Here is a 19,355-nt window from a genome sequence, read left to right on the forward strand (position 1 = left end):
TTCTTTCTTTTCTTTCTTTCTTTTTAACTATGGGCCCCCCTTCATGGCTGTACTACACACCATTTTCCCTGCTCTTTCAGGTATATGCTACTGATGGGTTTGAAGCAGGATATGTAAAAATCTCTCAGAAATTTTATATAAGAATCATTTTCTCAACTGTTCCTGATTTTAACCTAATGAGTGATTTCCCACAGCAGGACCTTCACAGGGCACCCAACAACAAATTTCACTGTCTATGGCTTTAACTTTGGCAAAGACAGGCCTTCAATATCACTGACTCAATATCAGTATCGCAAATATGTAGTTTACACTTTCCTTTTGTTACAAAGCATTGGAATATGTTCATCTATTCAATAGATATCTATTGAAATAAAACTATAAACAGATTAGATTTATATTTGGAAATTTAGTGGAGGAAACAGATAATAAGTAGACCAAGAAATAAATATATAAATATGATAATTTGAGATAGTGTTAGGTAATAAAAAGAATATAAAATAAAATAATGCTACAGAGTGATTCAGGGGACAATATTTGAATGATCCAATAAGTCCTTTTAGAACAGGTGACATTTGGGTGGGACCTGAAAGATGAAAAGTTGAGAATCAAGGGGAGACAATTATTTTAGACAGAGAGAAAACCAGGTGCTATGGTCCTAGGTAAGAATGAGATTGTTAAGTTTGAGGGGTAGAAAAAATTGTGGTGACTTAAGTAAAATGAGCAAGGGAGAGGGTATAAGTTGAGGTTGTCCAGGTAGGTGGGGCAAGATTACAGTCAGCCTTGTTGGCCATGGTAAGGAGTTTAGATGTTATTTCTAAATATAATCAATGAAGGAATCTTGGCAAGATGGTAACTAAACAATACAGCATTTCTCTTCTATTCTTAATTCCAACACATCTGTCTCTCCTGGGACCAAGTGGAGTGGGGTTTTATGGGGGCCCTGGAAGCAGGGCAGTGATGAGGAACTTTCTCTTCCAGGGGTCAAGGAAGAACCTAGAGAATAGTCTGAGAGCCCTGTGTAAGAATAGAATTGCAACAGGCCCTGAAAAGAGCTTGGTCAACAAAAGTTTGTGGATAACCAGGTATAAAGCTGACATTGGACCATGTTTGTAGTGACCAAAGATGCTCCCCTGCTCTTGGGCAAGTGGTTTGATGTACGAGCGTGACTGCCCTGTTTTGTATGGATAATTTTGGTACCTCACACATATCAGATATCATTTTGGTTGTCTATAATCTGATGCATTATATATGAAAAACACATAGAGTTTGTTTAAACATTTTTGAACATTTGATTGGCCATATGAAATTGATATAATCTGAAATTTGCTCAAGATTCTATATTTGCATGCTTTTCAATTATAGAACAGAAAAATCATAAAGAAGGCGGGAAACATACTTTTAGTGGGACCCTGAGTAAGTCAACGTTTTAGTGCCTCAGTTTCCTCATATAGAAAATGAGAACGTTGTGAGGAGTAAAGAAATGAAATTAATTAATTAAGGAGTAAAGTCCTTAGGCCAGTACTGATGGTTAATAAGGCTAATTACTATTGTTAAGGTACTGCCTCACTCTAATGTTTAGAATTTCTATTCACTATAATTGGGTATCATATCTGCTGCCCACAAAAAATAGGAAATGACAGAGATTTCATTTTGAGTTGTCCACTAGTTTTCTCCTACAAAAAATAGGAAATGACATAGAGATTTTTTCTTGAGTTATCCACTAGAAAACCACATATCTAAACATGAAAATATTCCCTATGGAGGCCTAGTTTCTGTAGGTAATGCTTTACTACCATTCATAGTAAAGCAGCATTTCTTTATCCAATTTCTTTTTTCTTTTTAGAGTCTATCATCACAAGAATTATTTAATGAAAATCACAAGAAGAACAGGTGATAGGTATTATAATAATGACTAATAAGTGATTTTGTGAATGATACACAGCTCTATTTTGTGCTCTTATCACCAGTATTGTTTTTATGAATGCTGTGTACAGTAATAATTTAATACACAGAGCATCATTGTATTAAGCGAAAACAGAAAGGCGTGTAAGTAAAAGCAGGCACTTTAACACATGTAGAGGAAAAAGTATGAGAACTATCTAGTGATTGTTTTATTTATTTATTTACTTACTTATTTTTTAAATAACGTTTATTTATTTATTTTGAGAGAAGAAAAGTGAGCAGAGAAAGAGGGAAGGGCAGAAAGAGAGGGAGAGAGAGAGAATTCCAAGCAGGCTCTGCTCTGTCAGCACAGAGCTGGATGCGGGCTTGATTTCATTAACTGTGAGGTCATGACCTGAGCAGAAACCATGAGTCAGAAGCTCAACTGACTGAGCCACCCAGGCGCCCCTGGTGACTGTTTTGATACAGGTGAGTTGGGTGGGGTTCCTGGGTGGCTCAGTTGGTTAAGCATCTGACTTCATCTCAGGTCATGATCTCATGGTTCCTGGGTTCAAGACCCATGTCAGGCTGTGTGCTGACAGCTTGGAGCCTGGGCCTGCTTCAGATTCTGTGTCTCCCTCTCTCTCTGCCCCTCCCCCACTCACACTCTGTCTTTCTCTCTCTCTCTCTCAAAAATAAATAAACATTAAAAAAATACAAATGAGTTAAAAACCGAGAATGAGGATTGCTAAAGGACTCTGAAGCAAGGTGTCACGATTGGTGGTTGATTGACCAACATGATATGATAATTGATAAAAACTAACAATTTTAGAATATTCATTTTGAGATAAACATAGTTTAATTGATTTGAATGATTTGATCTAAATTTATAGAAGAAAAGTGATTTTATTAGTTTGGGTATATTTTGAATTATTTTGAAGTTATATATTAACTTTGTTATGTTTATAATTTATTAAGAATATTAATGATGCTCTGCTTTAGGTATGTTTTTAGGTTATCTTTTTTTAAGGGCTTACAGAATAATAGGACTTTTGCTAAGATGATGATGTGTTTCATCTTATATGACGCCTACAACAATCCTATGATGTAGGTATTTGTCATATTATTTTTACTTGAAGAAACTGAGATGTGAAGAGATTAAGTGATTTGTTTAAGTTTATGTAGCTGGTAAATGGGTAAACTTAGAATTGAACAAGGACTCTGCGTCCAACGTCTATTAACCATTGTATTATGTTGCCCCTTTGTTATTTCCTTTTTATCATAAAGCTACAGGAGAAGTGGGAATTTTCTTTCTCCATTTTTTATATACTAACTCTTAGTATAATGGTAAAGGCATACAAAGACTTTTAAAGACTGAATTTATTAGAAACTTGAAGGTAGTGGGATGTTACGGAAAGAATGCAAGCTTCAGTCAGATCGAAGATGTCCTGTCAAGAATGCACTCAAAGAAATGGGAGGCGAATGATGCCACCACTGCTTTTGGCAGGATTTGGTTTGTTTGATAGAATTACTTGAGCTAATGAGAGTGTATCTATGTCCAAGGAGTAGTCAAGACTTTTCATTAGGTTTTTAGTCAGCTAAAGGTTAACTTAAAGCACACTCTTAAGTAGACATTTAAAATTTTTTACCACATTGAGGAGATACAAGATGATCTTTATTTTGGGCTATATGTTCTCTTCTACACTGGCCATTCTTCCTTGAAGCACTTCTTAGTTAAGGATCAGAAACAACATGTATTTGTTCAGGTATCTTGGAGGTAGGATATATTTTATTCATTTTTTAATACATTAGAAATACTCATTGACTGCCTCTCATGTGTCAGGCATTTCTTAGTGTTCTCTAAATATGTCCCTATTACATTTTTTTTTCCTGTACATGTTTTCTGACTGACTTTCTGAAAGGACTATATTAATCTAGAACTAAGATAGTAGTAAGAAATAGTATGAAATTATCAATCATTTCCAAGTTGGAAGGTTATTATTAGGATTCTGGCACTTCTAGGAACATAACCTTTAAAAGGGCAATGCACAGAAAAAAATTTCAACTTACCAAAGATACTATCTTTTTATTTAGGTCCATATATTCTTGTGAATATGGTTTTTCAAACTTGCTGTCATAGTCAATATTATTGACTTTAAAGCTGATATGATAGTAGAAAGGTGTCTTTGCTGGAAAGGAGAGAAAAGAAAAGTTACACATTGTGTAACTACTTTTCATTCTTAAGAGAATCATGTGAAATATAATATTCTGATTAAATTGCAGGTAACTCAACATTTAAATAGTTTTGATTCCTAGTGATTGTTAAAATAACTTTGACAGAGCAATGTTTATTAACATAATCTAGCTCTATAACTATATCCAAAGATTTATTCAGAATTTTTAATGTAAAATTTTAATGTGCCAGCTTTCAAGTTTGGATCCTCTGAAGATAAATATGTTACTATGAGAAATGATATTAAGGCATAGGTAATTATCTTAGTTTTTGTGCTCTTCACATATCACAATTTAGGAAAATCAGCAGAGGCCTAGGTTTATATCATTTGTGAAGCACCTAGAAAGTCAAAATGAATAAAAGAGAAAGTAAAATGAAACATGACTTGTAAGCACTGCAAATTAAGTAAATAGAAGAAAGAAATCAAACTTAAAACTATAGAAAAGTAAAGCTGAGTTGAGTGTTAAACTGGACTCTACTATTTTAATACATCAAATACAGTATAAATTAAATTTTTTCTTTCAGCTTTTCTCAGGTCCTTTTGTACCTCTCCATTCCATAAACTAGGAGGGCACAATGAGAAGAGAGAGAAAGAGAGAGGGCTCAAACTATTTAAAAATTGAAGAAGAGGGAATACTTCCAAACTCATTTTATGAAGCCAACATTACTTTGACACTAAAGCCAGGTGAGGACACTACAAGAAAAGAAAACTACAGACTAACATCCCTGATGAATATAGGTGCAAATATCCTCAACAAAATACTGAATTTAACAACACATTGAGAAGATCATACACCATTACCAAATGAAAATTATTCTTGGGATGCTAAGATGGTTTAATATACACAAATCAATAAATGTGATAAATGCACTAACAGAAGAAAAATAAAAATCATGATAATCTCAATAGATGAGGAAAAATAATTTGATAGAATATAGTACAACATCTTTCATGACGTAAAAACATTCAACACATAGATTCTAGAAGAAACATACCTCAACATAGTAAAACTATATATGACAAATCATAGCCAACATCATATCTAATGGAGAAAGGTTAAAAGCTTTTCCTATAAGGTCAGGAATGAGGCAAGGATGCCCACTGTCTTCACTCTTATTCAACATAGTACTAGTATTTATAGCTATAGCAAATGGGCAAGAGAAAGAAATAAAAGGCATCCAGATTGGAAAGGAAAAGGTAAAACTGTCATTATTTGCAGATGATGTGATATAGAAAATCCTATAGATTCCAAAAAAAATTACTAGAACTAATCGAGTTCTGGAAATTTGCAAGATAGAAAATCAACATACATTAAGCAGTTGTGTTTCTATACAGTAACAATGAAATGTCTGAAATAATATATGTTATGGTGGTAATCATTTCAACTCAATATGGTGTATCAAATTAATTCATTGTACACCTTCAGCTACACAATGTTATGTATCAACTATATCTCAATAAAGCTGGAAAAGAAAATTCTGAAGACCATAGTATTTTTGTTGTTATATATTTTTATTCATAAATACTCTATGACTTTTTATTTTTCTATTAGACTATCAAGATTGAGAATCTATGGTATTGAGGCAATGTTAGGTTATATTAACTTCTTAAACTACTAAATGAATTTCAAACGCCAAAGAGGAAAGCCGTTATCTAGCTCTGGTATCGTGTAAGACACCAAACCCTTAATTAGAAGGTAGAGTGGTATACTAGGTGTTGCTGTTGACATTCAGAAGAACCAGTAGACTATCATAATAAAAAATAAGCTCCTCTCCTTCAAATGTAACCTAGACCTTGAGCAACTAAAGACATTTACGACCTAGAATTTCTTCTAAGTGTTATTTTCATTGTTCTTTTCCTTCCTAGAAGAGTCATATTTTTCAAATAATCAGGACACACTCTGAGCTAGGGTTTAGGGCTCCAGGGAGGACTCGATCCTGACTGATTCACCTCTTTGTATTTTTATTAAAACATGTTTTAAATTTCCCAGTGATTTTTAAAAACTGAGATATAATTGACATATAACATTATATTAGTTTCAGGCATACAACATAATGGTTTGATATATGTATAACAAGTATAAATATACACATATATTTATATATATTATATATACATACATATTATATATATTATGTATATACGTATATATTTATATCACACAGTAAGTCTGGTTAACATCTACTCAAGTGATTTTTATGCACATTAAAGCTTGAGAAGCAAGGCTTGGGTAAGTAGCTCTCAGCCTGGGTTTCCAATTAGGATCACAGGTGGAGTTTTAGGAATTGTCATCACTTGTGCCCTTTCTCACAATCTATTCTGGGCGGGAGCATCAATGTTGTAATTAAGTTTTCCAGGTGATCCTAAGGTGAGGCCAGGGTTAAGTATGAGGGCCGCTGAGTATATTTCTGAGAGTTGAGTTCAGCCTTTGGTTCAAGGGGAGGTAATAGGGTCTGTTCTACCTGGATTTGGTGGGGGCAGGTCAGTGTAGCCTGTATTATCCATGCTGTAGGAGAATTTTGGGGCATCTGTAGGAAGGGAAGTTCCCTGAAGACAGGCAAGGAGAGACTCCATGTAGGAACTTATTACTTCTGAAGCTCTCCTGAGAGAAAGGACTCAAAAGGGGTCTTTCTTGTATTTCAAGGCCCTTCTGTCTGGCTGTGGTGGTAGCAGGTGAAGGGTCTGTGCCGAAGCCTTTAAAGGAATATTCTCAAGATGCGATGTAATTTCTCTACATAACCTCACCGAAGGAAGAAACACAGCAAAGGAAGAGGAAAGGACAGAAATGGAAGGTTCTCAAGTAAGTATTATTTCCTGGGTAAGGGCCCATGTCTACTTTTCCTCCTGCAAGGCCATGGTTTTAGAACATGCAGACATTTACTTCTATACCTCTTGTGTTCCTGCCTAATAAGTTTGTCTCAACTACTTTTTTTTCCATGTCTTCCTATGGCAGTCAAGTTTAGCTCCTTCTCCCCTATAGCCCAGAGCTCTCTCTCCATGTAGACTTCCCCTTTCTCCATTCAGACTTCTGATATTCCTTAAGCAATTCCTACTGTGAATTACTGACCTGCAACTACTGAAAACGTTCCCTTTGCAATAGATCAACTTGGGAAGGTGTGGATATCCATGAGTCTAATGGGGGATGAGGTGGGTCCTGGGATATTAGTGAAGAAGGAGAATAGTGTTTAGGTCTCCTCCATGCTCTGTCAGCTCTTTGTGGACCAGGATTAAGAAAATGCATATCTAAACAGGATGGTATTAGTGGCCCAGAAAAACTGAGAAATTTCTGTAGAAGAGTAGTTAGAAGAGACATGTTCTCCAAAATGCTTAAAGAAAGCTTACTTAAATACACAATTAGAAATTATAGAAAATGGGAACTTTATATGGCTTGACATTTGAATACAACTGATATTTTTATGATTAGATTTAAATTATAATTTACCTGTTTTTCTGGCCAGTAAGAAAACAGCAGTTATTATGTGTCCTTTGGCAAATATTAGGCACCTGATATCAATTTGCCCCATTATAGCTGATGTTAACTTCATTCACTTGGTTCAGTTGCTGTCTGCCAGATTCCTTCTAATGTGATTCTAAGGTACAGCCAGGATTAAAATTCATTGCTCTGGATTAGGGGTCAGCAAACTATGAAATCTAGCCTACTACCTGGTTTTGTGTAGCCTGTGAACAAAGAAAGGTCTTTACTTTTTTTAAAAGTTGGAGAGTCAAAAGAATAATATTTTGTGACATGTGAAAATTATATGAAATTCAAATTTTAGTGTTTATGAATAAAGTTTTATTGGGAAGCACTACATTTATTTATGTATTGTCTACTCTAGCATAGCAATAGACTCAAGTAGTTGTAATAGAGACTATAATGGCTCATCAGGAGGAAAGTATTTAATTTCTGGCCCTTTGTTGGAAAATTGTGCTGACCCTGCTGAACACTTTTAGCTCAAGAGTAGTGTGATGCTCTAGCAACTCTCCTCCATTACTGCTATATCTCCATTATAGCACCTAGCCTAGTATTTGCCATTAAATACATAGTAGTCACCCAATGAATGCTTGTTGAATTGAATCTGGGTAATTTCAGTTGCCTTTTTTCTTTTTTCTTATCTATTTATCTCTTAAAAAGTTAACCAAACAGAAAACACAACATTATCATTATATAGAGTCATGGGAAGCAGACAAAGATAGGTATCCTGGGGTGAATATTTGTGTGGGGCTTTGGTTTTTCCAGCTGTCTTTACAGTTTTTGTGAGGAGATGGCTCATTGCTTTCAGGTTTGGAGTCTGGCATAGTGAACTAGAAAATATTCATATGGTACTGAAAGCTTCATCCAAAAGAGAAGCATCGTAAGGCTGCCTCTATATGATGCCATGCCAGAGCATCTGCATAAAAAGTTTAAAATTTGGTTCACCGGATTGAGATTTGGTTTATTTACTGACAAATCCTTTTCTTAAAAGGATCATTCTGGGGCGCCTGGGTGGCGCAGTCGGTTAAGCGTCCGACTTCAGCCAGGTCATGATCTCGCGGTCCGTGAGTTCGAGCCCCGCGTCAGGCTCTGGGCTGATGGCTCGGAGCCTGGAGCCTGTTTCCGATTCTGTGTCTCCCTCTCTCTCTGCCCCTCCCCCGTTCATGCTCTGTCTCTCTCTGTCCCAAAAATAAAAAATAAAATAAAATTTAAAAAAAAAAAAAAAAAGGATCATTCTGATTCATTTAATGTTTTAGCTCATGCAAGGTATTGTGGCATCAGGTATATGAACTTAAGGTGAAAAACCAATGACTTTTAAAAAGATAAGCCCTATCAAAGTACTTAACACAGTCTCAGGAGGTTCTATTCTTGTTCCCACAGGCTTACTATGACTTGAGAAAACTTACATTGTTAACAAAACTTACCTATTTTGATGCAGAGGTACTTAATTAGGAATATTTTCCTTTTTAGAAGTTTTTATAAGTCACTAAAGTTTATGATTTCTGGAAATATGTATGACTAACTCTAAGAGTGAGATCATAAATATATTAGAATTCATATTCCTTTTCACATAGGTAGGTTCTTCTAGGCCTACTAGGCCTAGGCCAGTATAGAATTTTGCTTTAGAATAAATTGCAAATGGTGATTACACACACACACACACACACACACACACACACACACACACACACAAGTATATATACTGGCATTACAAACAAGTATAATTTAGTAACCATAAAAACAATTTTGTTTTTAAATTCTTTAGTAACAAATAGTATTATGGTCACCATAAACCACAAAACATAGTCTCAATTCAGAAATTAAAATGCCCAGGTCTGCTTTGAAATCACAGTTTGAACTTGATGTAAAGTTTTTTTTCCCCTCTTACCAAGCTCTTTACTCACCCAGTTCTGTTATTCTTCCTTTCCCACTTCATTAACTGGATGTGGACCTCTCTAGGTCCTTACTTGAATGGTTAAGAATTTGTCATCTACTTTAGTGCTCTAAGAACTTAGTACATATTTAAAACGAGTTTCCTTCTAGGTTTTTCTGAAATTGGTTTCTCTTTCAAAGCTCATTTCTTAGCTTGACATGAGAGGGAAAACATCTATTATTCATATATTGGGGAGGTCTTCATAGTATGAAAACTTTACAGCATACCTATCTCCAAAGATAACCTCTTTAAATATCTTTTCTTCTCTCTAGTTTCTGGCACTTTCGTACTTTTGATGAAAGGCAGCAGGTTCTGTGTCTATGTCTTGAGTGAGCAAATCTTATTCAAGGATTTATGAGCATATGCCATGACTCTGACTCTTGGCCTGGCTTTGGTAGCAGCTGGCATTGCAATCTACCAAGGATCATGTTCACACAGTCTGTGTCTAGGAAGGGTGTGTATGGAAGATGAAGTATAGCAGTATAAACAATTTCTGGGGAGAGGGCCTCTTTACTCCACTGTGTACAACTCTATTTTCTCTATGGAAATTCTTTTCACCTTATAAACTGAAATGGTTGTTTACTTAGCTAGACAGTTTTTTTCCTAAGTGTGTTTTTTCAGAAAATACTATTCTGTTCTAAAGCAGTGGTACCCAATTTATGAGCCATGAATTACATAGGATAGCAGCATGGTGATAACAGAAGATGGTTCTAGGGAAAAATATTTATGTATACACCAGCCATTGTTCTAGACTTAAAAAATGCTTCTTGTACATATTACTGATTTTCAGACATAGGTAGATGTAGTTAATTAAATACAAGTTAATTTTAAAAGAATTGCTAAATTTATAGTTGTCTTTATTATGTCAACAAAGTATTCTCTTGTGCGAATGTAAAAAAAATATTTTTCTATAAAAAAGTCCTCATTCTTGAAGAGGTTAGGAAATAGTTAAAGAAAGTGACAAGAACAGCACATGGCAAATTTGGTATAAAGTTCTGTATTTAAGAAAGATTGATCTTGAGGATCCCATATTTTTTTCCTATTTTATGCAAAGTTAATAAAAATTTGTATTTGTATTAACTTTTTAAGTTACATTCCTCAATAGTAGGGAATATTATACTTTTTTAGGAAGAATTTTATGAGAAGAAAATATTCCATGAGGGAAATATTATAAGCTTTGAAACAAAATAGCTTAGAATCCCACAGTGTAGGTAGGGGTTTTTATGTTTGTTAACTCATCAATTATCTCTTCAGAAAGTTATAAGTTCAACAGAGGGAGGAACTGTGGCTTATTCATCAACATATTCCCAGAACCCAAAGTTTAGCTGGAATTAAAAAAAGAATACACCAAATCTCTGCATTTAGAATATCCTGAGCCAAAAGTCACTAAAGAACAGTTTTTAGTAAATGCTGTTAAACTTAAGAAATTCTCTCTGCTACATAACTTTGTCTGACTTCTTTCCTTCCTCCATTCTCAAAATTCATAATTTTCCCAATAATGGAATCAATAATTCTGTGTGATTAGTAAGTCAGACACAGTGACTACTTACCACAAGTGGCAAAGTAAACAATGAGTCCGATGATTACTGCAGCAATAATCAGCATTAAGATACCCAGGGTAATCTTTCCACATGTTGTGAGTTTCATTTTTGTGTTTGGCTCTGTTCCTCTGAATAGAAAGGTACAGGAAAAGCAAGTGTTAATATGAGCAAGATATGGGACACTCTAAGAAATATTATGGACTTGACGTTAAGTATAAAAATGGATTATTTTATGGATTCAATGGACTGCTGAACTTGAAAAATAACATGTAGAACTAGTAGATATAATATTTGGCCTGCTTATTTTTTAGCACATACGAATAATAATGGTAATCCTAAAATATTCATTTAGCAAATATTTATAGATGTTCTATGGACTAGGCATAGTAACGGGAACAAAGATCTCTTTCCTTACGGAGATTACATTTTACTGAGGAGAGATAACCAACGTAGCGTATGATTAATAAATAAGATATATAACTGCTAGAAAGATCTTAAGTGCTATAGGAAAAGTAGAGCTAGTTAAAGATCAGAAATGTGGGAGGGTATGTGAGATGGTAGTGGCAGGATGTGGTATTAGAGTGGTCAGGTTAGGTCTACTGAGAAGGTAAAGTCCGAGTAGACTTGAACAGATGATGTTGTTGGTGATACAGGTTTCTGGAGTGTCCCAGGCAGATGGAACAACTTTGCAAAGGCTATGAGAGTAGGATATTCCTGGAAGGGCATGTTAGGAGGGCACTGTGACTGACTCAGCAAATGAGGATAATAGTAGTAAGACAGTAATTCTGAAAAGTTCCAAGGCCCCCATCATATAGGACTGTGCGTCATTGAAATAATTTTGGCCTTTTAACTGAGTGAAATGTGAGCTTTGGGCAGAACAATATGATCTGATTTAATTTCCTTTAAAAATGTTTATTTACTTTTGAGAGAAAGAGAGAGCACACAAGCAGGGGAGGGACAGAGAGAGAGGGAGACACAGAAACTGAGGCAGACTCCAGGCTCTGAAATGTCAACTCAGAGCCTGATGCAGGGCTCGAACCCATGAATCTTGTGATCATGACCTGAGCCGAAGTTGGACACTTAACTGACTGAGCAACCCAGGTGCCCCAATATGATTTAATTTCTTAATGGGATCCCTCTGACTGCTTTGTGGAAAGTAAATTATAAAGGGCAAGGATGAAAGCAGAATGATAAGATAGGAAATGATTATAATAATTGAAGCACAATTTGATGTTGGTTTGGACCAGAGTGGTAGAGGTGGAAGAAATGAAAAGGGGTTGAATTTGGATATGTTTTGAGTATAGAGTTGGTAGGAGTTATGGATGCATTGGTGTGGAATATGAGTAGAAAAGAGATGTCAGAGATGGTTTTCAGTTCTTTAGCTTGATGAGGGAGTTATCCTCAACTAAAGTGGGAAGTCTGCTGATCTATCAAGTTTTGAGGGTTAGGGTTAGACTATGAGTTCACTTTTGTTCATTTTGTGTTTTAGATGTCCCCTAGTCAACCAAATGGAGATGTAGGTTGGATATCCAAGTCTGGAGTTTGAGATAGAGGCTTGGGCTAGTAATATAAATTTAGGATTCTTCAACATATGGGTTAGTATCTGAGACTAGAAGGGATTACCAAGGGAGTAAGTATAGATAGAGAAAACCAGGACATGGTCACTAGAGCACTCTCATATTAAGAAATTAGGGAGAAGAGGAAGACCAAGCAAAGGAGACTGAGAGGGGCAATTAACAAGGGTAGGAGGAAAAGCAACTGAAAGTGGTGTCCTGGGAGCCAAAAGAAGTGTATCAGGCATAAGGAAGGAGGTTAACTGTGTCAAATGTTCCTGATAGCTCAGGATGAGGAAATGATCACTGAAAATGGACCATTGGATTAGCATTATAGAGGTAATTGATGACCTTGATGCATGAAGTTTTAGGAGTGGAAGGGGAAGAGAATGGTTAGAGGTGGTTTCAAAAGAGAATGGAAGTAAAGTGACTAGAGACAATGACCACTGACCATTCTATAAAAGATTTTGCTGAAAAAGGTGATAAAGAAATGGGACTATACACAGTGAAGGAAATGGGATCAAGAGAATTTGTATTTTATCATGGAAAACTTTGAATATGCCTAAAAACAGAACAGTTTAATAAACCTCCATATATCCATCTCATAGATTTAAGAACTGTGAACATTTTACAATATTTCATTTGTTTTTGAAACATTTTAAAGTGGTTATAGAAAAGTTATTACATCATGAGATTCATCCCTAAATACTTTATTTTCTTTATAAAAAAATAAAGGTATTAAAAAACATGACCATTGTAATACCTAATGAAATTACCAATAATTCCTCAGGCTCTAATACCAAGTTTATATTCAAATACCTCTAAGTTGTCCTCAAAATGTCTTCTACAATTTTTTGTTGTTGTTGTTGAACAAAAATCAAATCAAAATCTTCACATTGCATTTGGTTATTATACTTCTTATCTTTTAAAATCTAAAACATCTTCCATACTCTGCCCTCATTTAAAAATTTTTCATGACATTGATTTACCGAAGGCACTGGGTCAGTTGTCTTATAGAATACCTCAGAAGAAGAGAAGTTTGCGTATTTGTGTTTTAAAAGTTTTTAATTAAACATTTTATTTTGTGACAATTAGACTCATATGTTGTAAGAAATACAAAGGGATCTCTTGTACATTTTACGAGTTTTCCTCAATGGTAACAAGTTGCAAAACTATAGTACAGTATCACAATTGGGGTATTTAGACTCATATAGTCAAGATACCTAACATTTCCATCACAAGGGTCCCTCGTGTTGCCTTTTTATAGCCACACCCACTTGCCTTAGGTCCCCTTACCTTCCTTAACCCTTGGCGACCACTAGTCTCTTCTCCTTTTCTATAATTTTGTCATGTCAAGAATGTTATATAATTGGAGTCCTACAATATGCAACTTTTTGGCTTTTGCTTTTTTTCACTCAGCAAAATGCTCTGACAATTCATTCGGGTTGTGGCATATATCAATAGTACTTTAAAACAATGTTTTTAATTGCTGAGATGTATACTAACACTATTGGATATGTCATTGCAAATATCTTCTCTCATTCCACAGGTTGCCTTTTAGTTTTATTGATTCCTTCACTGTACAGAAGTTTTTGTTTTGATATAGTGCCAGTAGTTTCTTTTTGCTTTTGTTTCCCTTGACTTAGGAGACCTATCTAGAAAGATGTTGCTATGTCCAGTGTCAGAGACATTCCTGCTTGTGCTCTCTTCTAGGATTTTTATGGTTTCAGGTCTCACATTTAGATCCTTAATCCATCTTGAGTTTATTTTTGTGTATGGTGTAAGAAAGTGGTCCACGTTCATTCTTTTGGATGTAGCTGCCATTTTTCCCAACACCATTTGTTGAAGAGACTGTCTTTTTCCCATCACATATTCTTGTCTCCTTTGTTAAAGATTAATTGACCATATAATTATGGGTTTATTTCTGGGCCCTCTATTCTGTTCCATTGATCTACTTGTTTATTTTTGTGCCAGTACCATGTTTCATTCAGCCAGCTTTGTAAAACATTTGAAATGTGGGATTATGATACCTCCTGCTTTGTTTTTTTTTCTCAAGGTTGCTTTGGCTATTCAGGGTCTTTTGTGGTTCCATATTTTAGTCCAAATTTTAGGACTCTTTGTCCTAGTTTTGTGAAAATGTTGTTGGTATTTTGAAAGGGATTGTATTAAATCTGTAGTTTCCTTTGGGTACTATGGACATTTTAACCATATTTATTCTCCAAATCCATGAGCATTTAATATCTTTCCATTTGTGTCATCTTCAGTTTCTTTCATCAATGTTTTATAGCTTTCAGAATTACAGGTCTTTTACCTCTTTGGTTAAGTTTGTTTCTAGGTATTATTTTTGGTGCAATTTTAAGTGGCCTATATTGTTATTATTTATTTAATGTTTATTTTTGAGAGAGAGACAGAGCTTGAGTGGGGGTGGGGGGCAGAGAGAAATGGAGAAACAGAATTTGAAGCAGACTCCAGGCTCTGAGCTGTCAGCACAGAGCCTGATGCATGGCTCAAACTCATAAACTGTGAGATCCTGATCTAAGCTGAAATCAGACGCTTAACTGACTGAACCATCCAGGTGCCCCTGCCTTTATTGTTATTTTGAAGTGAGTTTCTTGCAGACAACATATGATTGGGTTATGTTTTTTAATCTATTTTGTTAATATCTGTCTTTTTACTGGTATATTTAGATAATTTACATTTAGGGTAACTATGAGTATTTTAGGGTTAAAGTCTGCCTTTTTAATACATTAATACCTTTTAATGCCTTTTAATACCTGCCTTTTTAATATGTTTAATACCTGCCTTTTAATACCTTTTTAATCCAAACAGTTTTAAAAAGCTCTAGGAGATTATTCATCATTATTCATAGACTCATGAATGTTAGAGGCATGAGATGACATACACAATTTGGAAACAATAGTTAGACTGAGTAAGAGAATAACAGTAATAAAAGCTTTTAAAATAAGCTATCAAAGTATTTATGAATTGGGAGGCAACTTTATTCTAATGCATCCACGTTTCAATATTGTTAAATGTTTTTCTTTGGCACACACAGAATGTGTGTGGAGGAAATGCCTTTTTAGAAATTAAGTAGTTTATTGTACTCATGTTTATTAAGTATTTTCTATGTGCCAAACATTGTGCGAGGCAAGGGATATACAGTGATGAACAAAATCACTAATAAATGTGAACTGCAGGAACTGTAAAATATTAGTTTTGTTTTATGTACTTTATGCTATATGCTTGTTTGCAATATACTGGTAGTACTAGTTTGCAAGGGCCGGTTAACAAAGGACCACAGACTGGGTGGCTTCAACAACAGAAATTTATTTTCTCACAGTTCTGGAGAATGGAAGTCTGAGATAAATTTGTTGGCAGATTCTGAGGCCTCTCTCCTTGGCTTATAGATGACTGGTTTTCTCTTGTGTCTTCATATGGTCTTCCCTCTGTATATATGTGTGTCCTAATTTTTTTTTTTTCTGGCTTAAACAGAAAAATTTATTTCCTCACAGTTTTAGATGCCAGAAGGCTGAGATCAAAGTGTTGGCAGAATTGGTTTCTCCTGAGGTTTCCCACCTTGGATGGTAGATGGCCATGGTTTTCACATTCACATGGTCTTTCATCTGTGTGTATGTCTGTGTCCAAATTTCCTTTTCTTATAAGGATACCAGTCACATTGGATTGAGGCCCATCTTAATGACTTCCTTACAACTTAATTACCACTCCAGAGACCCTATCTCCAAATACAGTCAGATTCTGAGGTACTAGGGGTTAAGATTTTGACGTATGATTTTGAAGGGACACAATTCAGTCAATAATGTTTTGGATTATATTATGTAATTGATATTATATATTTAGTATTTTATATACTTTTTGTTTTTACCCTTGTGTATAATATTCTATGTATGCTTATGTTTGTGTGTATGTGTGTTTCATATATTTATATCAATATGCATTGAAATGACCATACTAAATCCTGATTAGTTTGAAATACCCACATTGATTTTATTTTTGCTGGAAAACAGAATCAAATACCTATCAAAAATTTATTTTTTTAGTTAGTTAATGTCATTCCCTGAATAGGTGATACTTCCTAAAGAGATAATATTAACTAGATAGCCAATGAAGGTGAAGTTTCCAAGTCTCATGTTTTTAGAAGTTTCATTTTACTTAAAAACCACTTTGACCATTTAAATATATTCTAAGTTAGGTTTTCACCTTGCACATAAAAATCTATATCTTAATATTTCTATGAAAGTATGATGCTTATGAGCAGTTTTGGTTCATAATAAAATAAAATAAAAATCCCTAAAAGACACTACACCATGGAAAATGTATCCCTCTAAGTATCTACAATCTGACCAACTGACTGAGTCTAGAATAGTGCTTAAAATTTGGGGGAAAAGATAAATGACTAAATTATGTGGTAAAACCTGGTAGCTTAATTTCCATAGATGAGTATGTTATCCTAAAGCATCTTCCTTCATACCTGCATATATATCTGTATATTTTACTCAACACAGCTTGCCATGGAATAAACCTCAATGAAAATGTGTTAATTGTAGTATGAAATTGGTCGCAAAAAGTTGGAGTATATTTTCTATTCATCCCACTGTGCCCTTCTAATAGATTGAACTATCTAAAAACTGCTGCTTTTGTAGGTTAAAAAAATGGATATTGGCAATTGTATAATAATTGAAGCTATAGATACACAGATATGCTTTATTTGTTGTTTCCTCTTGTTAGTCTATAAGCTGATATAAAAAGTGATTCTTGTAAACAAGAATTTGTTTACTAGGGAGATTGACTTGAAACTCCTCTCAGTGTAAAGTTCCTAAAATGAGAGACATGTAGTCTTTTAGAACTGGAAGGGACTTTACAAATACCCACACTTGTTTTCTAATTTTAAAGAGGGCATGTAAGACAGTATTTTCTCTTCAGGACCCTTCAAACCTAGGGAAGATAAGCATTCCAGGTAGATATTTGTCCTTTGATTATCAGCATATTTAGGGTTAGAGTTAAGATGAGGGTTCTTTTCTGATCTCTAGAAGGAGAAGTTTCCCCTGTGCATGTGTATGTATTCCTGAATTCAAAAGGAAAATTAAACTTTGTCAATATCCAGTTCGTTTAAGTATTCCTCTAAAAAACAATGCCAGATATATAAATTCCATTTTTTCTAAGTGTTATTATTATTTGGAATGTTGGTTGAAAATAGACTACCTATTTGACAGAAATCAGGTCTTGGGTGTAGTTACCATGAGCAATAGAATACTTGTTTTGATTTCAGCAGCATGCCTTAATTTTTTAAAAGTGTTTTATTTATTCACTAAGTGTGTCCTGAAGCTATTCAGGTATAACAACAAAATGGTAATGATATTGAGGATTATTTAGCGATTTCAGAAAAAGTGGCTTTCTGGTGAGTTGTACTCTAAAAATTATTAATTCTTTGAATGGCTGAAACCAGAGTATGTCTACACATTATTTCCCACATACTGTTTATGGAGCAGTTCTCACATACTGTTATGGTGAGTTAACGTGGGCATAAAACACATTAGAACCAAGATTAAACATTTTTACTAGACTTTTTGTTAACTCATGAAGATGAACAGCAACAATTTGGAAATCGTTTCAGGGATTCCCTTATAGCTAATTAAGCTAAATATGAATGTGAATATGTATGACTGTTTCTTAAAGCTGTTTATTGTGAAGTTACATCCTGCACAATCTTAAGCTGTTCACCTAGAATCTAGATGTTGGCAAGATAGTGCAACCAGAAAAGTTGTCCAAAGATTTTATCAAAAATATGAGCCAGGCTCAAGGGGTTTATCAAAGCCCCTTGTTAGAGTATAGACCAATGCGTATGTGAACATTTATCTTTGTGTTAATCTGATTAGCTTAAGAATCAAAACACAAAAATTATTTGTTCATCTGTGTGTACCATGGAACCAGTCAGGCCATTTGTTTGATTTTTCAGGCCAACTGCTATCTGAGCATATGGCATAGCTAATGGGAAAAAGTTAAATCCCCTGTTCTTGTTTCCCGCTAAAATTTTAAATCACACCAGCAAAAATGTCTAGCAGTGAAGCATTGTGATGTTTCAATAATTAAAAATTAATACTTAAAACGTTTGTCTGCCACATCCTGAAGGTAAAATAGCCTATTGTGAACATAAGTATTAATGTCTCTATTATCGACATACATCATTAGAAATAGATACGTATAACTATCTTGTATTCTTTCAATTTTCAAAATGAAATTCTTTCTAAAAGTAAAATGCCCCAGTTTTACTTCAACAGTTTCAGCATACTTTTCATGAATGCTTTAGTTTTGCTGGAATGATGTCTCACAAAAATTAGCAAGATCAATGGATTCTAATGATTAAAATTTATCACTTTTTTATTTTTTATATGAAATTTATTGTCAAATTGGTTTTCATACAACACCCAGTGCTCATCCCAACAGGTGCCCTCCTCAATGCCCATCATCCACTTTCCCCTCCCCCCCCCACTCCCCATCAACCCTCATTTGTTCTCAGTATTTAAGAGTCTCTTATGGTTTGCCTCCTTCCCTCTCTGTAACTTTTTTCTCCCCCTTCCCCTCTCCCCTGGTCTTCTGTTGAGTTTCTCAGGATCCACATATGAATGAAAACACATGGTATCTGTCTTTCTCTGCCTGACTTATTTCACTTAGCATAACACTCTCCGGTTCCATCCACGTTACTACAAATGGCCAGATTTCATT

At 34.7% G+C, this 19,355-nt stretch overlaps 1 protein-coding gene across 1 annotated transcript in view; it reads right to left on the minus strand.

Moving 5' to 3' along the window:
• The window catches only part of LOC132693091 (transmembrane protease serine 11C-like), a 51,923-nt gene that overhangs the window by 31,983 nt on the left and 585 nt on the right, over nucleotides 1–19,355 (minus strand). The window contains exons 2-3 of the mRNA XM_060655871.3: nucleotides 11,071–11,189; nucleotides 3,952–4,070 (exon numbers count right to left, since the gene is read on the minus strand). Coding sequence (XP_060511854.1) covers nucleotides 3,952–4,070; nucleotides 11,071–11,189 — 238 coding nt within the window. The remainder of the gene's footprint in view (nucleotides 1–3,951; nucleotides 4,071–11,070; nucleotides 11,190–19,355) is intronic.

The sequence above is a fragment of the Panthera onca genome, chromosome B1, assembly GCF_046562875.1.
Source record: "Panthera onca isolate mPanOnc1 chromosome B1, mPanOnc1 haplotype 2, whole genome shotgun sequence".
Lineage (NCBI taxonomy): Eukaryota > Metazoa > Chordata > Mammalia > Carnivora > Felidae > Panthera > Panthera onca.